We start from the raw sequence: 20,008 nt of genomic DNA, 5'->3' as shown, positions 1-20,008 counted from the left end.
AATCCACCTAAGTTACAGGAGATGTTGATTCAGTTGACTGTGTCTTAAAACACAAATAATGAAAGGCACACATATGATTGAAGAATTTTGTTTGGTTTTTTTTTTTTTTTAAACAAGAAAGCAGAGCATAAAACCAGCATCAGTTACTGTCAGGAATTGAAATGCAGGAATTCAAAAAAAGAGTACAAAAGGAAAACCTAAGGGATAAAGTTTCTTTCACAGAGAGCTTACAAAGTGGCTGCATATATTTATGTTCAGATAAGACATGGGATTGAGTGACAAGACAGGACTTTTCATGTTTGTTTTTACAATCAATCCACTTCTTTTAACTTCAAATGTCTTTGCACCATTCTGTGTTATTCTCTCATCCAAGCTTAAAAACCATATTTGAACATTACTCTCTTGTAATAACACTGCTATAAAATACATGCAAAGATAATTTTTCAAGATAACTATTAATGAGTGTTCAGTTCAAAAAGAATTAATAAATAGGTGAGGATTTATCTTCTTTTCAATGAGATTTGGTCTGGATTTTTAATTTAAAAACTGTCCAAGTGAATCAACAGCCACTGATGAGGAGATCTTCAGCAAAATCATCCATTGTGTTCAGAAACTCCCGACAGGATGTACAGGCTGCATTTGAAGGCCACCACTCAATCCAAGTGCTGGAGTCCAAAGGGTACTGGAATCTAAGAAGACAACAGAAAATGATCACTTGCTGCTAAGATTTGGGAAGGAAAATGTCAAAGAGAGAAAAAATTACAATATGGAAGTGCTTGCTTTGTGTTCATGATCCAGCTTTAGGTGACACATCTGATAACACATTGTGCGAGGGTTGCTTGAGTACTTTCAAAATTAAATCAGTTCTGTACCACACAAGAATTATTGCATACAAGCACTTCACTTCAAGATTGCATCTCATCATATCTTGGTGGTAAATGACTTACTTGAAACTGTAACCAATGCTTATCTTTAAGGCTTCTTTTCCCATGATCAAATACTGCTCTCCTGGGCTCAAGTCAACATCTGTACAGGTCTTCTTTTTAACAAAGGTTATTTCATTATTTTTTTGAGCAAAAGCCTGTCCTGAAGTAAAAAAAAAAAAAAAAAAGAAAAAAAGAATCAAGAATGGACAATTTCACAAAAAGAATTTCCAGTAACTCATGTATTAGATAGAAAACACTAAAATGTTCTACAGCACTCCACAGCCAAGGGATCTCTTTGCCACATTCTGTAACAGGAAAATTCAATGATACAGAACATGTCTCTTGTGAAAGACTTTGCAATTAAATCTGAATGGCAAATAAGCCTTGTGGACATTAAATAATTTTATATTATAGTAATTTTAAGGATATATTGGATGCTTAAACTCAGAGGAAAAAGGAGTGAATATCAGCTTCAGTTCCACAGGACCTATGAGCATCCACTTGTGCCACAGTGAGAACCCAAGAACATTACGACATCCTTTCTCCCAGGGGCAGAAAAATGGAACAGGACACTCACCCCTTTTATAGAGATCCAGCAGAGTTGCAGAATACTTCACAAAAAACCCTTCTTCACTGCGAGATAAGATGTTCACTTTATAAACTGCACAATGACACAAACCAGAATCCGGTTATTCCTTGTTCCTCCAACACATCCTGAATATCTTACAGACGCTCAGAAGGAGAATATTGTGTCCCTTTACAACACTGATTTCTGGGAATATGATGGTTATAGGGACAGAAAACACTGGCAAGTTCTACCCACGCTTAATCTGAGGGAAGCTGTGGGTAGAGCTCACCTTTCTCTGCTCCAGTTTGTCACCTTCCTTACTCTATGCCACTGGCAACCACACTGAATTTCTAATCACTACAGCTCTAATTTGAGCAAGATGCTTTGCAGCAGCAGCAAACAGAGCAAACAAACATTTCAGAGCAGGGGAAGCAGGCAGTGGAGCCCCCCATTACCATATGCAATGTCCCTCTGGCAGGCAGCCTCTCTCCTGCTCTCAGCACTTATCGACTGGTCGAGTCTCTCCTGGACTTTACCACACTCAGCTACGAGGAGAAAGGGAAAGGCAGAGGTAAGAGAATGTCAGCACATGTCCCCAAAGAAAACATGGATCTCTACCTGTTTGGGATCACTAACTGAGCAACACTGTAAGTATGGGATTGCATGCTGGAACACTGAATATTTGAAACACAAAATAACACCCTCAAACACCTGAGTTAATCAAGTCAGACTTCCATGATCACACTGCACACTTGGGGTTTTCTAATTTATTTTTTTAAATACAAAATGTGGAGAGGAAACAGTTGTGTTCTTATGAGGATTTTTTCCTTATGTTTAGTGTGGTTTTGTTCAAAGCACTACACTGCATTTTCCCACCAAGTAAAATGAAAAAACATCTTCAAATAAAGCTTACCTTCCATGCATTTGCATTCATCTCCTTCACACAATCTCACAAGTTTTTCATTTCCATAGGGGTTATAAAGTATAGTGCATCTTTTATCTAGGAGATCCAGAAAGAAACAACAAATACATGTAGAAAATCAAAGTCCAAGATGTCAACACTGAAACTTGGCAAGTAAAAAGTCACCTGAGCTTCAAATAAGATGGATTAAAAAGCCATTACAGAAGGAAAAATGCAGTCCTTCAGGAGGAATAAAGAGCTAAAAGGCAAACAGGGATGTGAGTACCTGGAACACATACCTGGTGCATGATATTCATACACAGTGAAGGTGGCAGGATTCAGCATTCCAACCCGGAAAAGCTCACTGATCCGGAAGCCAACACACAGGAACTTATGAGCTGGCACCTGTTTGAAGGACACATGAATTAAGGAGCTCTAGAGGAAGCAAAATTATTCCAAAGAGTAAAAGCAGTGCTTACAGTTAGGAAAGGGGTAACATACAGAGTCTATCTGCAGGAGAACATGCCCATCTTTTATCTCATAATCTGCTATCAACTGATCAACTCCACTTGCAAGCTGCAGGGCACAGAAAAAGATGAAGAACAGTAAATACTACAGCTCTGTTATATAAAGCCAGTAAGAGAAAAACCATTCTTCAATACTTGCAGTAGATAAATCCTCTGGATTGGCTTCCACTCCACTGACCAGCCCTATGTCCATCACAGCATGAGCAGACCCCGACCGGGGCTCACTTGCACTGGGCCTGTACCTGAAATAGATTAAAGCCAGTTAATTATAACTGAAACGAAAGAGACATATTTGAATGTGATCCCAGAAAAACCTAAGGAAAATTCTGTCAACAATGAGGCCACAGTAAACTCATAATGAAGCAAAATAGCCCAGATGAATCAATTCAGATTTATGCCAATATCATGCATGAAGAGGCCTTTAATGCTTATGTTCCAGGAGAACCCAAATATAACTTGAAGGCTCCTTCCCACAGAGATCATGCCCTTTGGCTCTAATTCTGTTTACACATGTACATAACGGTGGAGAAACAGAAAGAAAAGATCAGGAGAGCTGGTGGAATTATTAATAAACAAACCCTCAGCTGCACTTACTTCGCACAAGCCTCCAGGTGCCCCAGGGGTTCCCCATCTTGTCTTATGCGACCTGTTTGTATCAAGTAGAGCCAAAGAAGGAATTTTATAACTCTTCAAAAGCAGCAATCCAGAATTCTCACAAAGCATTTGCATAATTGGAAGGTAATTCTTTAAATTGTCTTGATGGTTATTTTTAAAGGAACTCATTGTCTAGCCACAAGCAAAGAGCATTTACTTCTTTGGTAACTCAGGTGAAACAACACCTTAAAAGTTTAATGTAGTTTATTGTGTATTTATATTATTAAAACCATTTCATGGCAAAAGTTCAGAATGTGGTTCTATACCCTGCAGTAACTGCACCAGAATGTTCAGTACTTTGTAGAATTAACTGTCACCATCCCACTCCACATCATATTTCTTTCTTCTCACTCCACCAATTGTAAAAACTTTTCCATAAATGACTAAAAATGCACCTAACAGAAATAAATTAGATATTAATTCTATTCACAAAAAGGCAATAGTTTCAAACAGGGCTAAAAAAGCTTTTAGCAATTTCTTTTCCAGTTTTGCATTTAGAAAGTGGCAGAATTTCTTTTTTTCTTAATAAAAAACACTCATAAAAAATGGGATTTTTTTTTCCCTCCTTCCCTTGCACTGACCTGAATAGTAACGTTTAAAATTATATTAACCCTTTACCATCATCTCTCTTTGGAACAATCTTCAGTTCAAAGTTACAGGACTCTTCAGAAGTACCAAGGATGTTATACACTGTCCTCACCTGCACACGTACAAATAAATCAGACAAAACAGCAGCAGCATCAAACAATCCTCAAAACTGGGATAAAACTGTAAAAACTCACACTGTGAAGAACACAAACAAGCCTGGTTTATTGGTAATATAAAAAAACCAGCAAAGCAGAGGAAATAAATTATCAGCACAGAAAGAAATGGGGAGTTCTTGAGCAAAACCACACCATATTAAGAAAAGAGAAATTCCATTAAAAAAACCCTGGTTGCATACTTACATTTACTGTAGCTATGCCAGTGCTGCTGCCAGTGCTCACATATAGGTCATCTTGCAAAGGTGCCTAAAGGATTGGGGAGAAACAAGAAGTCACACATTCATAATAAATCTTAGCAACAATTAGCAACAATTCAGGTCAGCTGATCTGCTTGTCTTGCTTACATTTCAAAAACATAACAGATTCTGCAGAAATATTAAACTTAAGTGAACATTCAAATATATTAAATACAGCAGATAAACAAAGACCTTAAACATTTTTCATATCAAATTATTACCTCTTTGTTATAACAAAAAATAGCTACTTTAGTAGCTATTTCAAAGCTCAAATAAGTATTTACCAGGATGCTAAGGATTCTGGTTTCCCTTTTTAGAAGCAATGTTATTCACTCACTGTCACAGTTCTTCCCACAAAATTGTTTTCTGTCAGTTTAAATAAGTTTAGGGATCCTCCGTTTTTGTAGGATACTTTAACATCCATGTCCAAATTCAGCCGTTTGACAAGAAGGGAATATTCAGTCAAGGCCTCAAGAGCATTAATAGTGTCCTGTCAGAAATCAATTACAAAGAATTAACTTCAGAGATTCTATTTATAAAATTTCAGTTTATGATAATGAAGAGATTTCCCAGAGACCAAGAATATCATGGCAATGGAGTCACTTGATACTAATCCCATACACAGCACTCTGATGCTGGCAGTGTGGTCATTTAATTATATTATCCTCTTAAAATGTTCATCTCACAGAATCATAGAACTGTTTGGGTTGGAAGGGACCTTAAAGCCCCTCTCATTCCAACCCTGCTGTGGGCAGGGACACTTTCCACTAGACCAGGTTGCTCAGCTTCATCCTATCTGGCCTTGAATTTCCAGGGATGGGAAAAAGTGTTTCAGATTTTGGTACTTGCAGAATGAGGACAGAATATCTAAGAGCCCACCTGTGTGGAATAAAATCCTCCCCCATATCTCTGTTCTTCAGAGAGCCATTTGATGATGGGCTTGGCATAGTTTCCATCCCCTCTTAGCAAAGTAGTGAGCAAGGCATAGGCTGTGGTTTCAACCATTTGTGCAGTGACAGAGCTGGGGGCTGGCTGGTCTTGTGTTTTGAAAGCATCTTTCCAAAACCTATAGATGGGAGGGTCACCTGCAGGGGGAGAAAAGGGTTCAGATGGAAGCACAGCAGCAGCTCTGCTACACAAAGTCAGGTACGGCCCACTCAGGGCCAGGAGATGGGGAGGAATTCACTCTGCACCTAACAGGGGACAGAAATCAACTTCTCCTATGCTAAAAAGCTGATGTTTATAAAGTGGTGAGCACAGACGTGATGCAGAGCAGCTGATGGGGACAGTGCTGGTCAGGAAGAGTGAGAACTGAACAGTACCTATGACAAAGGCCTCCTTCTTCAGGGCAGAGAACGCCGCCCGTGCCGAGTTGTCGTTGAGGTCCACCAGGGCCAGGGCGTACGAGGTGATGGCCATGGTGAAGGGGCTCTGGGCCAGCTGCACATTCTGCACCAAAAAATCCCCTGCTCTGCTCTTGGCATCGTGGATTTTCTGAAAAGAGGGACAGGTTACAGCTTACACCCATCAGACTGACCCTTAGAGAAACACATCCTCTCTCTCAAGGCTATATAGATATATAATGTCTTCCACAATATCTTATAATAAATCCAGAAGTTCCTTGTTCTTTTGCTAACTCTGAAAGACAAAGACTAACAAAGCAAATGAAACTGTGAAACTGAAAACAACCTCTTGATTTATTTAAACAAATGTCAAAGAAAAGGGAAGAAACTAGAAGCCCAGGACATGTCCACTGGCAGAAATAAAAATAATGTTTACCTGAGTAGGACATATTTTAATTGACTTGTCAATTCCAATAATACAAAATGCTGTGAGATACAAAGATTTTTCTTTAGCTTCTCGAGGTAATGTACCCTACAAAAACCAAATAATAAAAATAATTAAACAGAAATTAAAGTTCATTTAAATAAATAGAATTTTCACTGTTTAGGTGTGGAAGCAAATAGAAATTCCTGTAAAAACCATCAGTTTAATTAAACCTGAAAATACATTGACTCTTTGGAAGGCAACAGCTTCTTTGTAAAAAAGAAACCAAAATATATGAAGTTATTCACAAGGCAGGACTATTAGATTGTAAAATGAACCTAAATATTCTTTTTCTAAATATTAAGAAGTGGCAAGCATCTTCTTTATGTGGGAAACCAGAAAGGTTTGCAAGATTGTGCTGTGCCTTAAATGAATTTAGACTAAAGAGAAAAGTTGTCTTAAATGGGTGTTTTGATGAAATCCAGCCTAAAATATCTTGCACTGCTAAAACACTTTATCTCCTGGTGCCTTCAGCTTTTACTGTCTGAGCACAGAAAAAGTTTGGGTTTCATACCTGTAGTTTCACTGGTTGGTAGTTTGAAAATTCATTGAATGACCCATCTGGCATCTGACAGTTATCAATCAGCCACAGAAGGGAATCACAAATAGACTTTTGATCGAGATCAATGTATTGATTAACTTGTCCAAGAACCCTTAAAGCAAAAGCTGTCAACCTGCCAAGGAAAGCAAACAGATCCTGTTTGTTTAGATTGGCAGGTACTCCCACACTGCAGAGGGCAGACACAAATTTGCACTGTTTAGGATTCTGTATCCTACACACTCCCACAGTTCAAAGGAATAAACAGGACTAATTTCAAACTTAGCTTAACAAATGGGCAGTAATTACTGAAATCATTTTAAACCAGGATCAACTCCCGTGTTTTAGGGTATGAACTCACTACATCCCAAACCCATCTTGGTTGTCATGGCGTGAATTATGGACACTAAGAAAAGATTTGGCAAGTGAAAGCAAGGAATCAAAAGATAATATTAGGAGTACCAAGCAGAGATTAAATCTACCCTCATGTTCTTGTCTGGTGGTTACTAAAATTACGAAAGCAAAGGAGTGAGATAAGCCTTTTTCCAACCCCAAACCCCTTTTAACTCACCATGTGCTAGCTTGTCCATTCTTCCACATGCTGTAGGAGTAGTCAGCATTCCTGAATGACAAGATGCTCACAATTCCTAAGGGATACATCAGGCGCAAAGAAAGTTCTGAGAATTATGTTTGCTCCCTCAGATGTATCACCCCTCTCACTCAGCAAAGGTTATGGACCTCTACAACCCTGAAGCAAGAGCAGCAGCAGATTTTTCTACCTTCTCTCATCTTCCTCCTCATCTGAGTTCTTGACCTCAAGGTCTCAGGGCCCAGTAAATGCCAGTTATCCGACTCTTCCAGGTAGCGGAACACGTAAAATACTGGGGCAATGCTCATGAGCTCAGCCTCTGCACTGCCCTTGGGCAGGCTGGTCAGCATCTGCAGGCCACTGGGACTCAGGATCGTGGCAATCACTTCACCCATAAGATGTCCTGTGGAAGGAAAAACCCCAAAATTGATTTAAACAACAGATCGTGGAAGCAAATCCAAGGGCAGAATCTGACTGACACTTATGAGCAGCCATTCTTTATGAAGTGCTTAAATTTCTACACAAAAAGGGCACCTGCAAAGCCTTCTCTCAAAAGAAAAAGAACCTAGGAAGAAATTAGATTAATTTAATACAAAATAAGAGGAAAAGGACACACACACATGTATATAGAAAGTACATATGCAGTGCACTGAAAGTTTCAATTTACCTTTTACACTGACACTTCTGTCAATTTGTGTTTTAGGGACCAGATCTAGTGGGACTTTGTATCGAAATTCTTGTCGTCTCTTGATTGAACCTGTAATTGAAGATGTATACATATGTACACGTATCACACTGCACAGTCTAAATCAACGGATGATTCAGCTGTAATTGCCAGATTGAAGGTTACAACTGAGAATTCAGCAACCAAAATTTGAAAACTAGAAATATTCCCAAATGCACATGCAAACAACATCAATCTTTGAAAAGGAACAGGTGCAAACTCTTTATCTTTCTTTTGTTACAAAAAAAAATGTGATCTAGACCTGAACTTTGTGGTTTCTTTGGTTAAATGACAACATATTCTATTCCCATTAATAAAGCACCTGCTGAGAAAAGCTTACAATCATATCACACTAAAAGATAAAGATTCCTTTAAGAAATTAATCCAAGTTTCCTTAAGCCAAGGGCAGGAAATCCTTGGGAAATGATATATTTACAATATCTCAGGAAGGAGAAATTCCAATTTTTTCATATTATGAAAAACTTGATTATCAAGAATCAAGAACATGAAAAAATAACACAAAGACACATCATCAGTTCTCTTACCATAAACACCCTGTGGATCCAAAGTGAAACCTGCATGAAGTTCTTTCTTAATGCCTTCTGGCTGGAATCATTATGAGGCAAGAGGTAGAAAATGGAAACATTTTTGCTTAATCAAATAGGATGAAACAACAGGTTAAACCCACAGTATTTTTGCCTTCTTTTTCTGTAGTTGAGTTTGACTTAACTGTTGTACAGCTGTCCCACATGAATTTCAGTTAGTGTTCTAGCTCATACAGTTCTTGAGAAAATTTAACAAAAGATTTAAATAAAACCTTAGGAAAGGAAAAAATTACCAAAAATTGTGTTTCAGTGAAAATCCAAACCAATCAATTCAGAATAAAGTATTCTCCTTGCTTACAAAGTTCTAATCTATCTTTTTATGCATGTAATCTTTCTGACAGGTCTTATAATCAAGGTTTAAAAATGAGAGTGCTCAAATGCTCAGTTAATCATTTTCCACCGCACACACCTCAAGGAATTCAAGGACATTGTGTGATAATATTAAAACAGAGCAAAATTTCCATATTGACTCAATTGAACCCGATTTGAAAATTAAAAAAAGCTAAAAACATTCCGATTTTTTGTTCTTACCATGACACGTAAAGTTTTAACTACAATTTCACTGTTCCTGGGGGTCAGCAATGTAAAATTGACAGTGTGAAGACCCAATTCCAGTGGGAGTATCCGGAATGTAATTGCTGAGGAAGAACCACCGTCCAGATTCTTTAATTTACAGCTCTGCATCCCCGATCCAGCACTTGCAGAATCTCCAAAAGTACAGATTCCATTTCCAGCTGCTATTTTAACACAGAACTGAAACGTGGAAAGTTTTTAATGTTTCATTTCCATGGCAGGTATGACACCAGAGAAATCAAAGCCACTGAAATCCTGTAATGAGCATTCTGTTACTGTAATGCTACTTCTCTGTTTGCAATACGTAACACTGGCTTAAGGACTGGAGAAATCTGATCCAAGGATCTGTTTATACTAGATATTCACAGGAAAAATGCTTTTTTAATTTATTATTATTATAATCCTTTCACAGAACTCATTAACACAAATTACCTTAATTGCAGAGGCTTTATGGTTATAAACGGATCCTTTTAACTCAATTTGCTCCCCTCGTACCACGGAATAAGGAACATAAATGCTCAGGAAGATATCCTTCATAACCTGGATTTCCAAAGGTGCAGCAGCACAAATACCTAAGAGAATTAAAAACATAAGAGCAGAGTGTCTTATCCACCCTTCTGATAAACAAGTTTGAGAAGGTCTTGAAATACTTTAGTGATGATTTATCATTTTTCAGTGTGCACTTTGAACAATCCAAGCTTTTTAAAAGTGCCCCAGCTTTTACTTCCTGATGCAAGCTGCTCTCTCCCATTCCTCACACCCCTGCTGACATATCAGGTTCTTTGGGTTTCTTCTTCCCAAAGAAGTTCTCTGCTTGGATTACCAAATCTGTTGGAAAATCTCAAATCCCTGAGCTACAGGTAGCAGGACAATGTAAAGTTTTCCAGGGAAGAGTTACTCAATATTTTTTCTTCTTCTTACTCATTTACTATCAGCCACTGTCACACACAAGACAGGTTTTGTTTTCCCAGCCACTGACACTCACAACATGACATGAAGTCATTTACTTTCCCTAAAATACACATTCTTGTTTTCTTTTCCTGTCTATGAACCAGAAAGTGAACATTTTAGAACATGAATGTCAAACTGAATGAGAGGGTCTACAAAGCTTCCTGATTCTTTAGCTCCAAGCTAATAGGGTTGCAGTACCTACCTTTATCTGAAATACCAACACCTTGTACTTCCCAGGTGGTCAGTGAGTCAGGCAAGGTGACAGACAGAGTCTTGAACCTGTGTTAAAAGTGTTGTTACAGTTATCCATTACCAATCATCACCTGTTAAAAGAATAGCTCATCACCAGCAACATTCTAAGAGAGACTCAGGGAAGCTCTGAGACCATAGCCAGAAAACAGGAATTCTGGATTTTCGTTTGAATAAACCTGGTTTTAGCTGATTTCCCAGAAGCTGGTATTTAGTAGGGTCCAAAGTGAAAGGAAAAGTGGCTCAACAATCTGGGCACCACACAACATATGGAGCATGGAGGGGAACGTGGCAGGAATAGTTTGTTTGGATAAGACTGCATTGCAGCTCACATTTCAACTAAGGTTACCCAGTTAACCTCAGTTTTAGCATTTCCTTTCTATAAAGCTGATTTGAGAAAGGCAGTACCTTGAAGAAACTTGGTGGACTTCCCATAACCAGCTTTCAGGGAAGTAGCTACGAACTTGTGCCTTATCCAGTTCCAAGAGAGCCTCAAAATCTGAAGAACATAAATAATGCAAGTAAGAAAACCTCTGATACAAGAAAAAAGGTATCTGAATTCCCTCAGTCAAAAATCTGTGTTAATTCCACCTCATCCATTTACACATGTGAATACCTGTCCAATATCCTGACAGATCACCTTGTTAACAAGCAATTATAGGGAGACAAAGGAAAGAATTTGACACTCCCACTGATCTTTCCTGAGGTGTTACCCACTGGCTGTCTTGGGCCTGGGCAAAGGATTCAAATTTAGCATTCAAGTTTACTCCTAATACTCTCTAATTGCTGTTCTGGTTGCTCTAATTGTGGGTGAACAGAATAGAGAGCTGAACAGAATAAAGAACTGCTCTCCTACCCCTCTTCACGGATATGCAACCAAAGTCTTGGGAGACTGGTAAAATTCTGTCTGGACTAACCCTGACAGGTACCAGGGAGGGGTTAATAGACTCCATCACCTCTTTCCCCCTGTTCTGCTGGAGCAGGACACCCAGAGCTCTCATACTCACGCATTCTGGCCAATATTAGGAGCTTATTTGGCTCTTCCAGCCGCAGCCTGTTGGCAAATTCACAGCAGTTTTTGAATGCAGCAATGCATCGTTGGTTTCTCTGAATTCTCTGAGCTCTGTCCCTGCAGGTCTCAGAGACTGGATATGCCTTTACTCCAGCCATGCAGCACTGCCGGATTTCTGGATCTCGGTATTTAGATACTGGAATAAAAATAATTCACTTCCTTGAGATGAAGTTTTTATTTCCAAATTATTTGTTCGCAGGATTTCAGTGAAGACAAAGTTTTGAGGATGAAGTTGTTATTTTTGAAAAGTTAGTGACACATACTTAATAATTACTAATCTGAATTTAAAATATAAATTAGGTAAGATGAGCTGTATTACATTTTAAAATTTATCAGTCAAAGGCTTTTCTGACAGGCTTGGTCTGGCATGGGGTGATTGGGAAAGATTGTCATGGGATAATACTGTGAATTTTCAGTTATGCCTCTTCAGAAAAAGAAAACACCAAAGAATCACAGATTTGAGTTGGGAGTTTAAAGATCATCTCATTCCACCCCCTGCCATGGGCAAGGACATCTTCCACAAGCCCAGGTTGCTCAAATCTTCAACATTGCTTAAACTTTGCATTGTATTTTCAACGTGAACTTAAATCCGGAAAGGCTTTATAAATGGGGTCCTCTCTGAAGTCATTGTCCATATTTGTCAGTCTCTCTCAAATACATTAAAATTAGTAAGCAAACACTCAGATACTTGATTTCTAATGGATGTGATTTGTTTTCATAATGATATACTTAAAAATATTTTTAACACCTTCTTCGCGTATCTTGTTCCTGAAGTCAGACCGTTTGGTTCTTAACACTTCATTGCAAGGTTCAGCTGTCCAAAAAAAAAAAAAGTACAAATGATGTGAACTTCTCTTGTAAAAGCATAGCCTTCTTAAAAATAATTCCATAAAATCACATTCCAAATGTGTGAAACTTTTTCTGTTTGCTGTTTTAATGACATATAAGTATTTTCATTTTGATGACAGTAGCTAATTCACAAGATGCTTGCCTCCCTCAAAAATCATTAGTATATGCATTCCCTTGAGTTCCAACATAATAACTGAGAATGACAACAGAATATTTCAGGAAGCCCACAATTCCATGCCTGGACCACAGGAATGTACCTGCTTCCTCTGAGTCATCAGCATTTGCATTGGTCAGAAAGGTGAGCCCGGCCATTCGGAACACGGCGATGTTGTTCTGTCCTCCCCCAGCCCCACAGCCAAGGTCACTCTTCTCCAGCTGCAGCATTATCTGAGGAGAAACACACATGCCATGCTACCAGAATGCCTTCAGAACACAGCCTGGAAAGGCTATGGCAAAAACAAAGAAGGAGATCATGGTCTCCATGGCTCCTTGAGCAAGGAGCTCTGCAACACTGCAACCTGGTTTTGGCCAAGTCAGTGGGGTTCTAATGAGAGAGTTCAGATCTGCCTTTAAAACCACAATTTACTTCTACTGGAATTCAAAAGACTGTAAACGAATTCTTTTAATAATTTTGAACTGTAGATTTAAAACAACAACTTTCATTCTTCCTTGAATTCTCTTCTGCCCATTTTCAGGCTGACTGAGTGCGTGACACGTATCAGTTACTGAATGTGAACATGAAACAAAGAGCAACTTGATTTCCTTTTATGGCTGCCAGCTCACCTTTTCCATTGCTCTCCTCCTTCTTCCTGTGACTCCGTATATTGCCTTGTCCATAGCTGACAAAGCAACAAAGGAGCTGGACTGGGTTTTCATGGTGAGTGATACAACCTCTGCTGGCTTCAGTGTCTCTTTGCTTGACTGCAGCTTAATCTATAAATTGAAAACAAATACTGGTAATTTTGAAAGCACATTGTTCCAAAATCAATCCAGCTGAAGCAGACACTTCAACAAGTTAAGTGTGAAAGAGCTTGTGTAAATGCAAGATAAAATCTGACCATAAAATGAATGCAAGCCCACAAATATCAGTGCCTATTTTGCTACTCACATCAAGGCTATTCCCACATTTCTGTTCCACATTCAGCCAAACTGAATCAGCCACTAACTCTGCAGCTTCTTCTCCCATGACAATGTAGTAAACAATAAGACGTGCTGAAGGAACCATTTCTTGGGTTATCTGAAAAGTTAGATGCTCATATTCCAAATCCTTAATTCTCTCCTGAGTTCCAAAGCTTACTATCTTCCCTTTTGATGTGATCTGTGGTTAAAAAAAAATGATGGAGAATAAAAAAGTCAAATTTTATATTCAGTCTATTTCTCACATGTAATAATTATTTGAATTTATATCTTCCACTAAAAAGAAATGCTGCCTCTGCACTTCTTTTCCTTCATCTACATTTCACCTTCTGAAATAGCTCATGAGACCAACACTACTTGTCCTGAATCGCAGTCAATGTCAGATGAGAATTTAAAAGTAATAATTTAAACATGAGACTGTTATTTTTTTCCTAAAAAGCTGACAGACTGTATCTGAAAGGAAGCAGCTGTCTGAGCTGCACATACTCTGTGCTGAGGATAGTTCTTGATTGTTGAGGTTTTTCATCCATGACCATATATATTAAATTGCAATTCAATATTTTATGCAGAAACATCTGTTACTTACCAAATAGCTGTAGTGATGTATTTTATCAATGTAGTGACTCTGTGGATATACATTAATATTTATTACATCCCCCACTTCTAGGGTTTTGTGGTTTGAAGCCCAGTTGATATAGAGATAACTCTGACTCAGGGATGAATAAGCTTTTGCTTCGTAGGTTTTACTTGCTTGGTTTTCATCTGAAAGACGTGGATCTGCAGTTTTTACCTGGAAAGATAATAAATGTCTGAATAGCCTAAGTACAGAATTATACCTAAGTAAACAAGCAAAGACAATACTAAAATCACTCTGCAATATGTTGTTCAGAGGGATTAATAAAAGCCAGATCAAGACCTTACCCTCAAAGAAATAATTACACCCTCAAAGAAATCATTTAATGGAACAATTTAACTCACTTGAAACTCCAACATTTTGCTGTTTGATGGGATATTAACAACAAACAAAGCAGTTCCATCACTGATGCTTGTTTTTCTTCTCCCAGATTCTGAACCCTCTGATATCAACTGAGTCTCATCCATTTGCTCACTAAGTGATTTTGCAGTGACAGTAACAGGGATGTTTCCCACAAAGTCGTCCATGGTGTCTTTCACCTGCACCTGTTCATCAGGACAAAGAAATGGTGACATTTTGCAGGAAGAAGCTTCCAAGCTGCTCAGCTGCTTCTACAACAGGGAGTCAAAATGTACTAGTCAATGGAAATTAAAGAGTGTTCAGACATAGAGTGATACAGAGAGAAAATGGCAAAGCTTATGCATTATGGGGTTTAAATTGCAATGTGCAACCAGCCTGCTCCTGGGAACTGACCTTAATGAAGAAGGGAAGTCCAGGCTTCACAAAGAGAGGAGTAGCAATCAAACTCAGCTTGTAAGGAGAGACAGCAAACCTGACTCCAGCGAACTCTACTTCTCCACTGAGGCCACCTAACAAAACATGGTACCCCATGTGACAAATAGCCAAAAGCAAGTTTAATCCCTAACCATTTTTTACAGTGAGACTTGGCTGTTCTTCCTTACAAGTTTTTGGAAGAAGAAACTGAATATTAAAGAAAGTCTGATGTTAGGAAAGTTATCCTAATAATTTTCTTTTCTAGTTCTGTTCACATTTGCAGAAATGTTAAGAAAAATTGCAAAGAAAAAGCAACTTACCTGTAGACTCCAACACTGATGCCACAATATATAAATATGACCCATCCAGTGCTTCCAGACTGTCAAACCCTATAGAACTTGCTGCTCTCTTACTGTTAAAATTGATCCTAGCAACTCCATTTTCAATCTGGAAATGAAATTGAGATCATCACTTTATAGCTGATAATTTAGAAATAATACATAGGCTACATGCAGATTCAATGGGTTTCTGTTCATTGTCTATTTTCAGAGGAAAGCAAAGATGGAAATGTTTTAAAAAAGAATTATTTATTCCCTAAATTTATTTTAAATTAATCAACCAATGGCACATATAGCAAAGTTTGTGTGCAGGCTCAGCAAGAGGTAGGGATAGCACAGAGAGATCTTCACTACATGAGGAAAGGGGATAATTAGTGGAGAACAGACTCCCCACAATAAACTATTATCATTTTGATCTGCTTGTCTCCATTTGATTTCATTTATTTTATAATAGATAGCATTAAAGTTATTTCATAGAAATTTTAATCACACAGTTAGGCCAAGAGAGTAATTACACCAGATGGAAATGACATTGTCTCAGATGCTGCCTCTGAGCTTCATTTCCAAGTGCATTTCTCTGCCCCTGATGACAGCATTACACAGGAAAAGGCCACACTGGGGAGCTGGGGATGCAAACTACAACTTGAGGCCCATTCTCACCAAATTTAATGGACAAACTTCAATGGAATTGGATCAATCCTGAATTATCCACATAAATTCTACACAGACTTGACTTGCTGCTTCTTACCCTTGTTACATGCATTGCCTGAGGCATCATTCTTTTCTCACTTTCTTCAATTATTCCAAAACGAAGAAAAACATCAGCACTTGGAAGCTTTTTGTTGGAAAAATAGCTGAGAATAAAACAATATAAATGCTTTTGAGATTACTTTAATGGCTGCAGTAAAGCATTTGTTGTTGAAGAAGAGTAATTGCCTAGGCAAGAGATGAAAAACAAATGTCTGTGTATTTTGAAGACTTCTGCTGAAAAATAATCACTTTGGAAGAATTTTAAGAAGGGTCACTTAGATCTTTTACAGAGCAGAAAGGATTTTGATGAAAGGGCTGCTTGAGGAAGGCAAAGAGGAAACTTCTGGACTCATGAGAATCATTCCTCAAGTAAAAGAAGAGACACAAAATATTCAGAATTCCGAGCCCAATTTCCTTACCTAGCTTTCACAACAATCCTGAAGTTCTCAAATTTATCCGAACTAATGAAGTTACTCTCCGGCTCGATGACAATGGAAAAGCTTGGCATAGCTGCAAATGGAGTAGAAAAAAGGTCACTTGGGTGTGTTTTATCCATGAAGCCACAGGTGCTCAGCCACTGAAGAATCCTGGCATTTCAAGGGGTCTGAGTTACTGAAAATACTAAAAATGCAGGTTCACAGTATGGCCACATCTTACCGTATTCCTTAACTTCAAATTTTGCCACAGCTGAGGTCACAAAATCCTTCTTGTACTTGGCTTTAATCTTCCAAATTCCATACCTATGAAATGTTAATAATCAAGCAGTTTTTAAGAAGAAAATTAATGATGAGGGAAAAAATTATTATTACTGCTTAGTAATATTTCAGGGTAATAATCTCTTAGAGAAGAAAATTCTGCACCAAATTTTTGCACGTGTTCAATGCCTACTTTGAGCAGATTCTCTTCGATACATCACCAATTATTTGACACTTATTTTAAATTAAAATCAGTGAAAATAAAATCAGTTATAAACCAGTTTCTCAAGCCCCTGCTATCATCCTTCTGCCATCTCAGCAATGCTTCAGCACCCTCTCAAGACTAAAAGGAGAACTGAAGAGATATTTCTTTTTTATGCTGCTGTTCCTGGAAAAATGGTGGTGATTTGTATGAAATACATATGAAATATGAAATCACCATGTCTTTGTCCCTCTTTATATCTCTACAGTAGAAAGCTTTGTCATTAATATTCTTTTTTAATTGATCATGAAAAACCTACCACTCACTGCTCTTTAAGGTGAATATAAGGTCCCAATTTATATCAGGATTCCACCCTATGTGATATGTTAGAAACCTCCAAGTTTCGAGTCATGCCCACTATGCAAAGCCACTCTATGACAGTCACTATAAAAAGGCATTATTATGTTAATAATTCACAAAAAACCAAGCATTAAATAAATCTACTTAGGATTAGGAGGAATCTTGAAGTCAGGAAAAGAAACTATTCCAGTAAAATCATTTTCTTCCAAAATATCCACTTCTACTCCTTCAGGATCCTTTAAATGATAAGAGGAAAGAATGAGCAGTTACAGATTGTTCTTGTCAAAAGGAGAATCTTCCTCCTGTGATTTTTCAGAGGCAGGCTGGCCATAACATATTTTTCTTAAGAGTTTCAGAGCATAAAAACACAAACATTTGTAGAAACAACTCAAACTAAAATTCTGACAACTTGGTTCCACCAAGTCAAAGCTATGCTTAAAATAGCTAAAAAAATACTGCAATAACCAGGCAATTGTTAAAGGCTAAAAACAGAGTAGATACTGATTATTTTTATATCTTAAATGAAACAAATAGTATAAAACCCATAGAGTACTAAAATTCCCTCAAAAATCATTTTCCCAGACATTAAAGATTTTTTTTTTTTTGTATTCTGTAACAACTTCAGATCTGGGGCTTGAAAACCTCTATCCAACTTTGCAAAGTCAATTTTAAATCTTTTAAAAGATTTCTGTCTACCTGCAAAAACATCCAAGAGTTTTATTAAACATTGATTGCAATACTGATTTCCCATCTACCTACCCACCTACCTTTATTTGTTATTAGAGCTAAAAAATAATAATATTAAATTCAATTACAACTCACCACAAAAGTCAGGACAGTCTCTCTCTGAGCTGGCCGCAGTTCTTCATTCAGAGAGTAAACTCGGACTTTCACTGCAAGAATTATAGCAATAAATCTCAAAATCAAAACAACCAAAAAATTCACCAATATTTTAAACAAATTCTCAGGAAAATCTTTCACTCTTTGTGCCACAAATGAGTCATTTAGAGTGAGGAGGGCAGGGAGAAGTGATTTCAGTATGATCAAATACTTCAAAATAACACTCTGCTGATTAAAGAATTAAATATCAGTCTATGGCAATGCAACACAACCAAGAGCTTAAAGAACATTTAAATCTTAGTTCCTTGGCAGAGTCAGCAGATTTTAAAAATTAAATACCAGCCGAGAGAAATAAGCATTATTTACCTGACTGATCAGGAGTATAAATTGGTTTGTCTGTATGAATAAAAAGAAACCCATTCTCATAGGAAACGGGAATTTTTTTAAATCTTGTGAAATGTGGAGAAACAGCTTCCAAATACAAATACTTGTCTGAATTATCTGTTCTTGGTAAATCTGTTGGTTGAACCTGGGGGAGAGGAAATAAAGGTTTTTGAAGATTATTAAAATAGTTTTAATGTATTTTTTCCTACAGTATTTTTTGATGAAAAGAGGAACTGAAAAGCAATTACAGTCCTGTGGTTGAGTATCATTAAATAAAAATACCAACACTCACAAGATCTATTCTTGCTTACATGATAGCTGATAGTCTGCAGTATTAAGCTACAGATATTCTGAAATATTGCATTTTATTTATGCCCAGAATTAACCAGCAAAGTTCAAAGCCCAGTTATGAGTTACAACAGTACAAATTATCAGATTTCCATCTAAGCACATGATGAATCCTGGCCACAACAAAGCTGCTGCTGTGGCTGGTACTTTGAGTTGATTCTCTCTCTTTATTTTTAAAGTTATGCAAGTATGGTAATGTTTCTAAAATAGTTTGATTCTATGTTTAACTTCAGCGTCGTTCCTTTACACTGATTTTATTCAGCCAAATTTTAATTTCAGACCAAAAATTGGGGCATTAGGTTTCCCTCCCCAGTTTAAACAACTGAAAACTTACCATAATCATTTTTAACACTTATCACTAAATGTGATAATAAAAAGACTGTAAGAAAAGTCTGAATTCCTTACTGTTAAAGTTACAGCATCTTGGAATTTGTTGGCTGGAGTTAAGGAAATCCGAGCAGACGAATACACAGCGAGTTTATCTGGAAAGCTTTTTAGGGCAATATTGACTGGAAATTCCTCCTCATAACCAAAAGCTTGAACTACAACTTTCTCAGAGGCCCCGGCTCGGAAGATCTTTGGTGCTGTAAGGACATATCTGTACATGCAATATAAAACAATAACAGGATAATAATAACTATATTTCTTTCGGATTTCTTACTTCCCTTTGTAATTCAGTTCCATACACAGCGTTAAAGCAAACAGGATAATCAGGTTATTGTAAGACACTAATTAAAATCCTATTTGGAAAGTGCCCTTTGTATTGGCTCTACTTAAATTCTGGATTTATTTACCCAACAGAGAGGACAACAATCAAGTAACATTTCCAGTAAATTCCGTATTTGCTTTACTTACGTTTTCTCTTGGCTAAAAGTCGTTCCAGAAAATAGCAAAAGAATAAAATATATTAAAAGAGTCATTGTGTCTGGGACAACAGCAAACCATAGATGTTAATGAGGGTGGGTTAAACAGCCTCTGCTGTGGGTGAGCTGA

General features: G+C 37.6%; 1 protein-coding gene across 1 annotated transcript; it reads right to left on the bottom strand.

Moving 5' to 3' along the window:
• Window positions 1–77: 77 nt before the first annotated feature.
• Window positions 78–20,008, bottom strand: C5 (complement C5). Its single transcript, XM_010398026.4, has 41 exons — window positions 19,871–20,008; window positions 19,421–19,613; window positions 18,650–18,812; window positions 18,266–18,336; window positions 17,588–17,679; window positions 16,844–16,926; window positions 16,606–16,696; window positions 16,185–16,290; window positions 15,419–15,545; window positions 15,078–15,193; window positions 14,669–14,869; window positions 14,277–14,480; window positions 13,662–13,871; window positions 13,337–13,486; window positions 12,811–12,940; window positions 12,453–12,518; window positions 11,640–11,840; window positions 11,041–11,131; window positions 10,586–10,662; window positions 9,865–10,004; window positions 9,391–9,612; window positions 8,800–8,860; window positions 8,198–8,287; window positions 7,721–7,933; window positions 7,513–7,588; window positions 6,918–7,077; window positions 6,356–6,451; window positions 5,899–6,070; window positions 5,456–5,661; window positions 4,914–5,066; window positions 4,524–4,586; window positions 4,195–4,276; window positions 3,517–3,568; window positions 3,062–3,164; window positions 2,897–2,971; window positions 2,695–2,800; window positions 2,408–2,494; window positions 1,950–2,039; window positions 1,504–1,587; window positions 948–1,086; window positions 78–689 (listed from the first exon to the last, which is right to left on the bottom strand). The coding sequence occupies exons 1-41, from the start codon at window positions 19,933–19,935 to the stop codon at window positions 560–562; spliced, it is 5,037 nt and encodes a 1,678-aa protein (XP_010396328.3). The 5' UTR covers window positions 19,936–20,008; the 3' UTR covers window positions 78–559.

Source organism: Corvus cornix, chromosome 17 (assembly GCF_000738735.6).
Source record: "Corvus cornix cornix isolate S_Up_H32 chromosome 17, ASM73873v5, whole genome shotgun sequence".
Lineage (NCBI taxonomy): Eukaryota > Metazoa > Chordata > Aves > Passeriformes > Corvidae > Corvus > Corvus cornix.
This window is presented reverse-complemented; position numbering and strand designations above follow the sequence as displayed.

Bases quoted from the DNA above. Each gene is read 5' to 3' on its own strand.
- C5 (XM_010398026.4), bottom strand. From the start codon at position 19,935: ATGACTCTTTTAATATATTTTATTCTTTTGCTATTTTCTGGAACGACT. The intron at 18,813-19,420 runs GTAAGGAATTCA...CCTCTCCCCCAG, and splicing joins AAGATGCTGTAACTTTAACA to GTTCAACCAACAGATTTACC. The intron at 17,680-18,265 runs GTGAGTTGTAAT...TATCATTTAAAG, and splicing joins AGACTGTCCTGACTTTTGTG to GATCCTGAAGGAGTAGAAGT.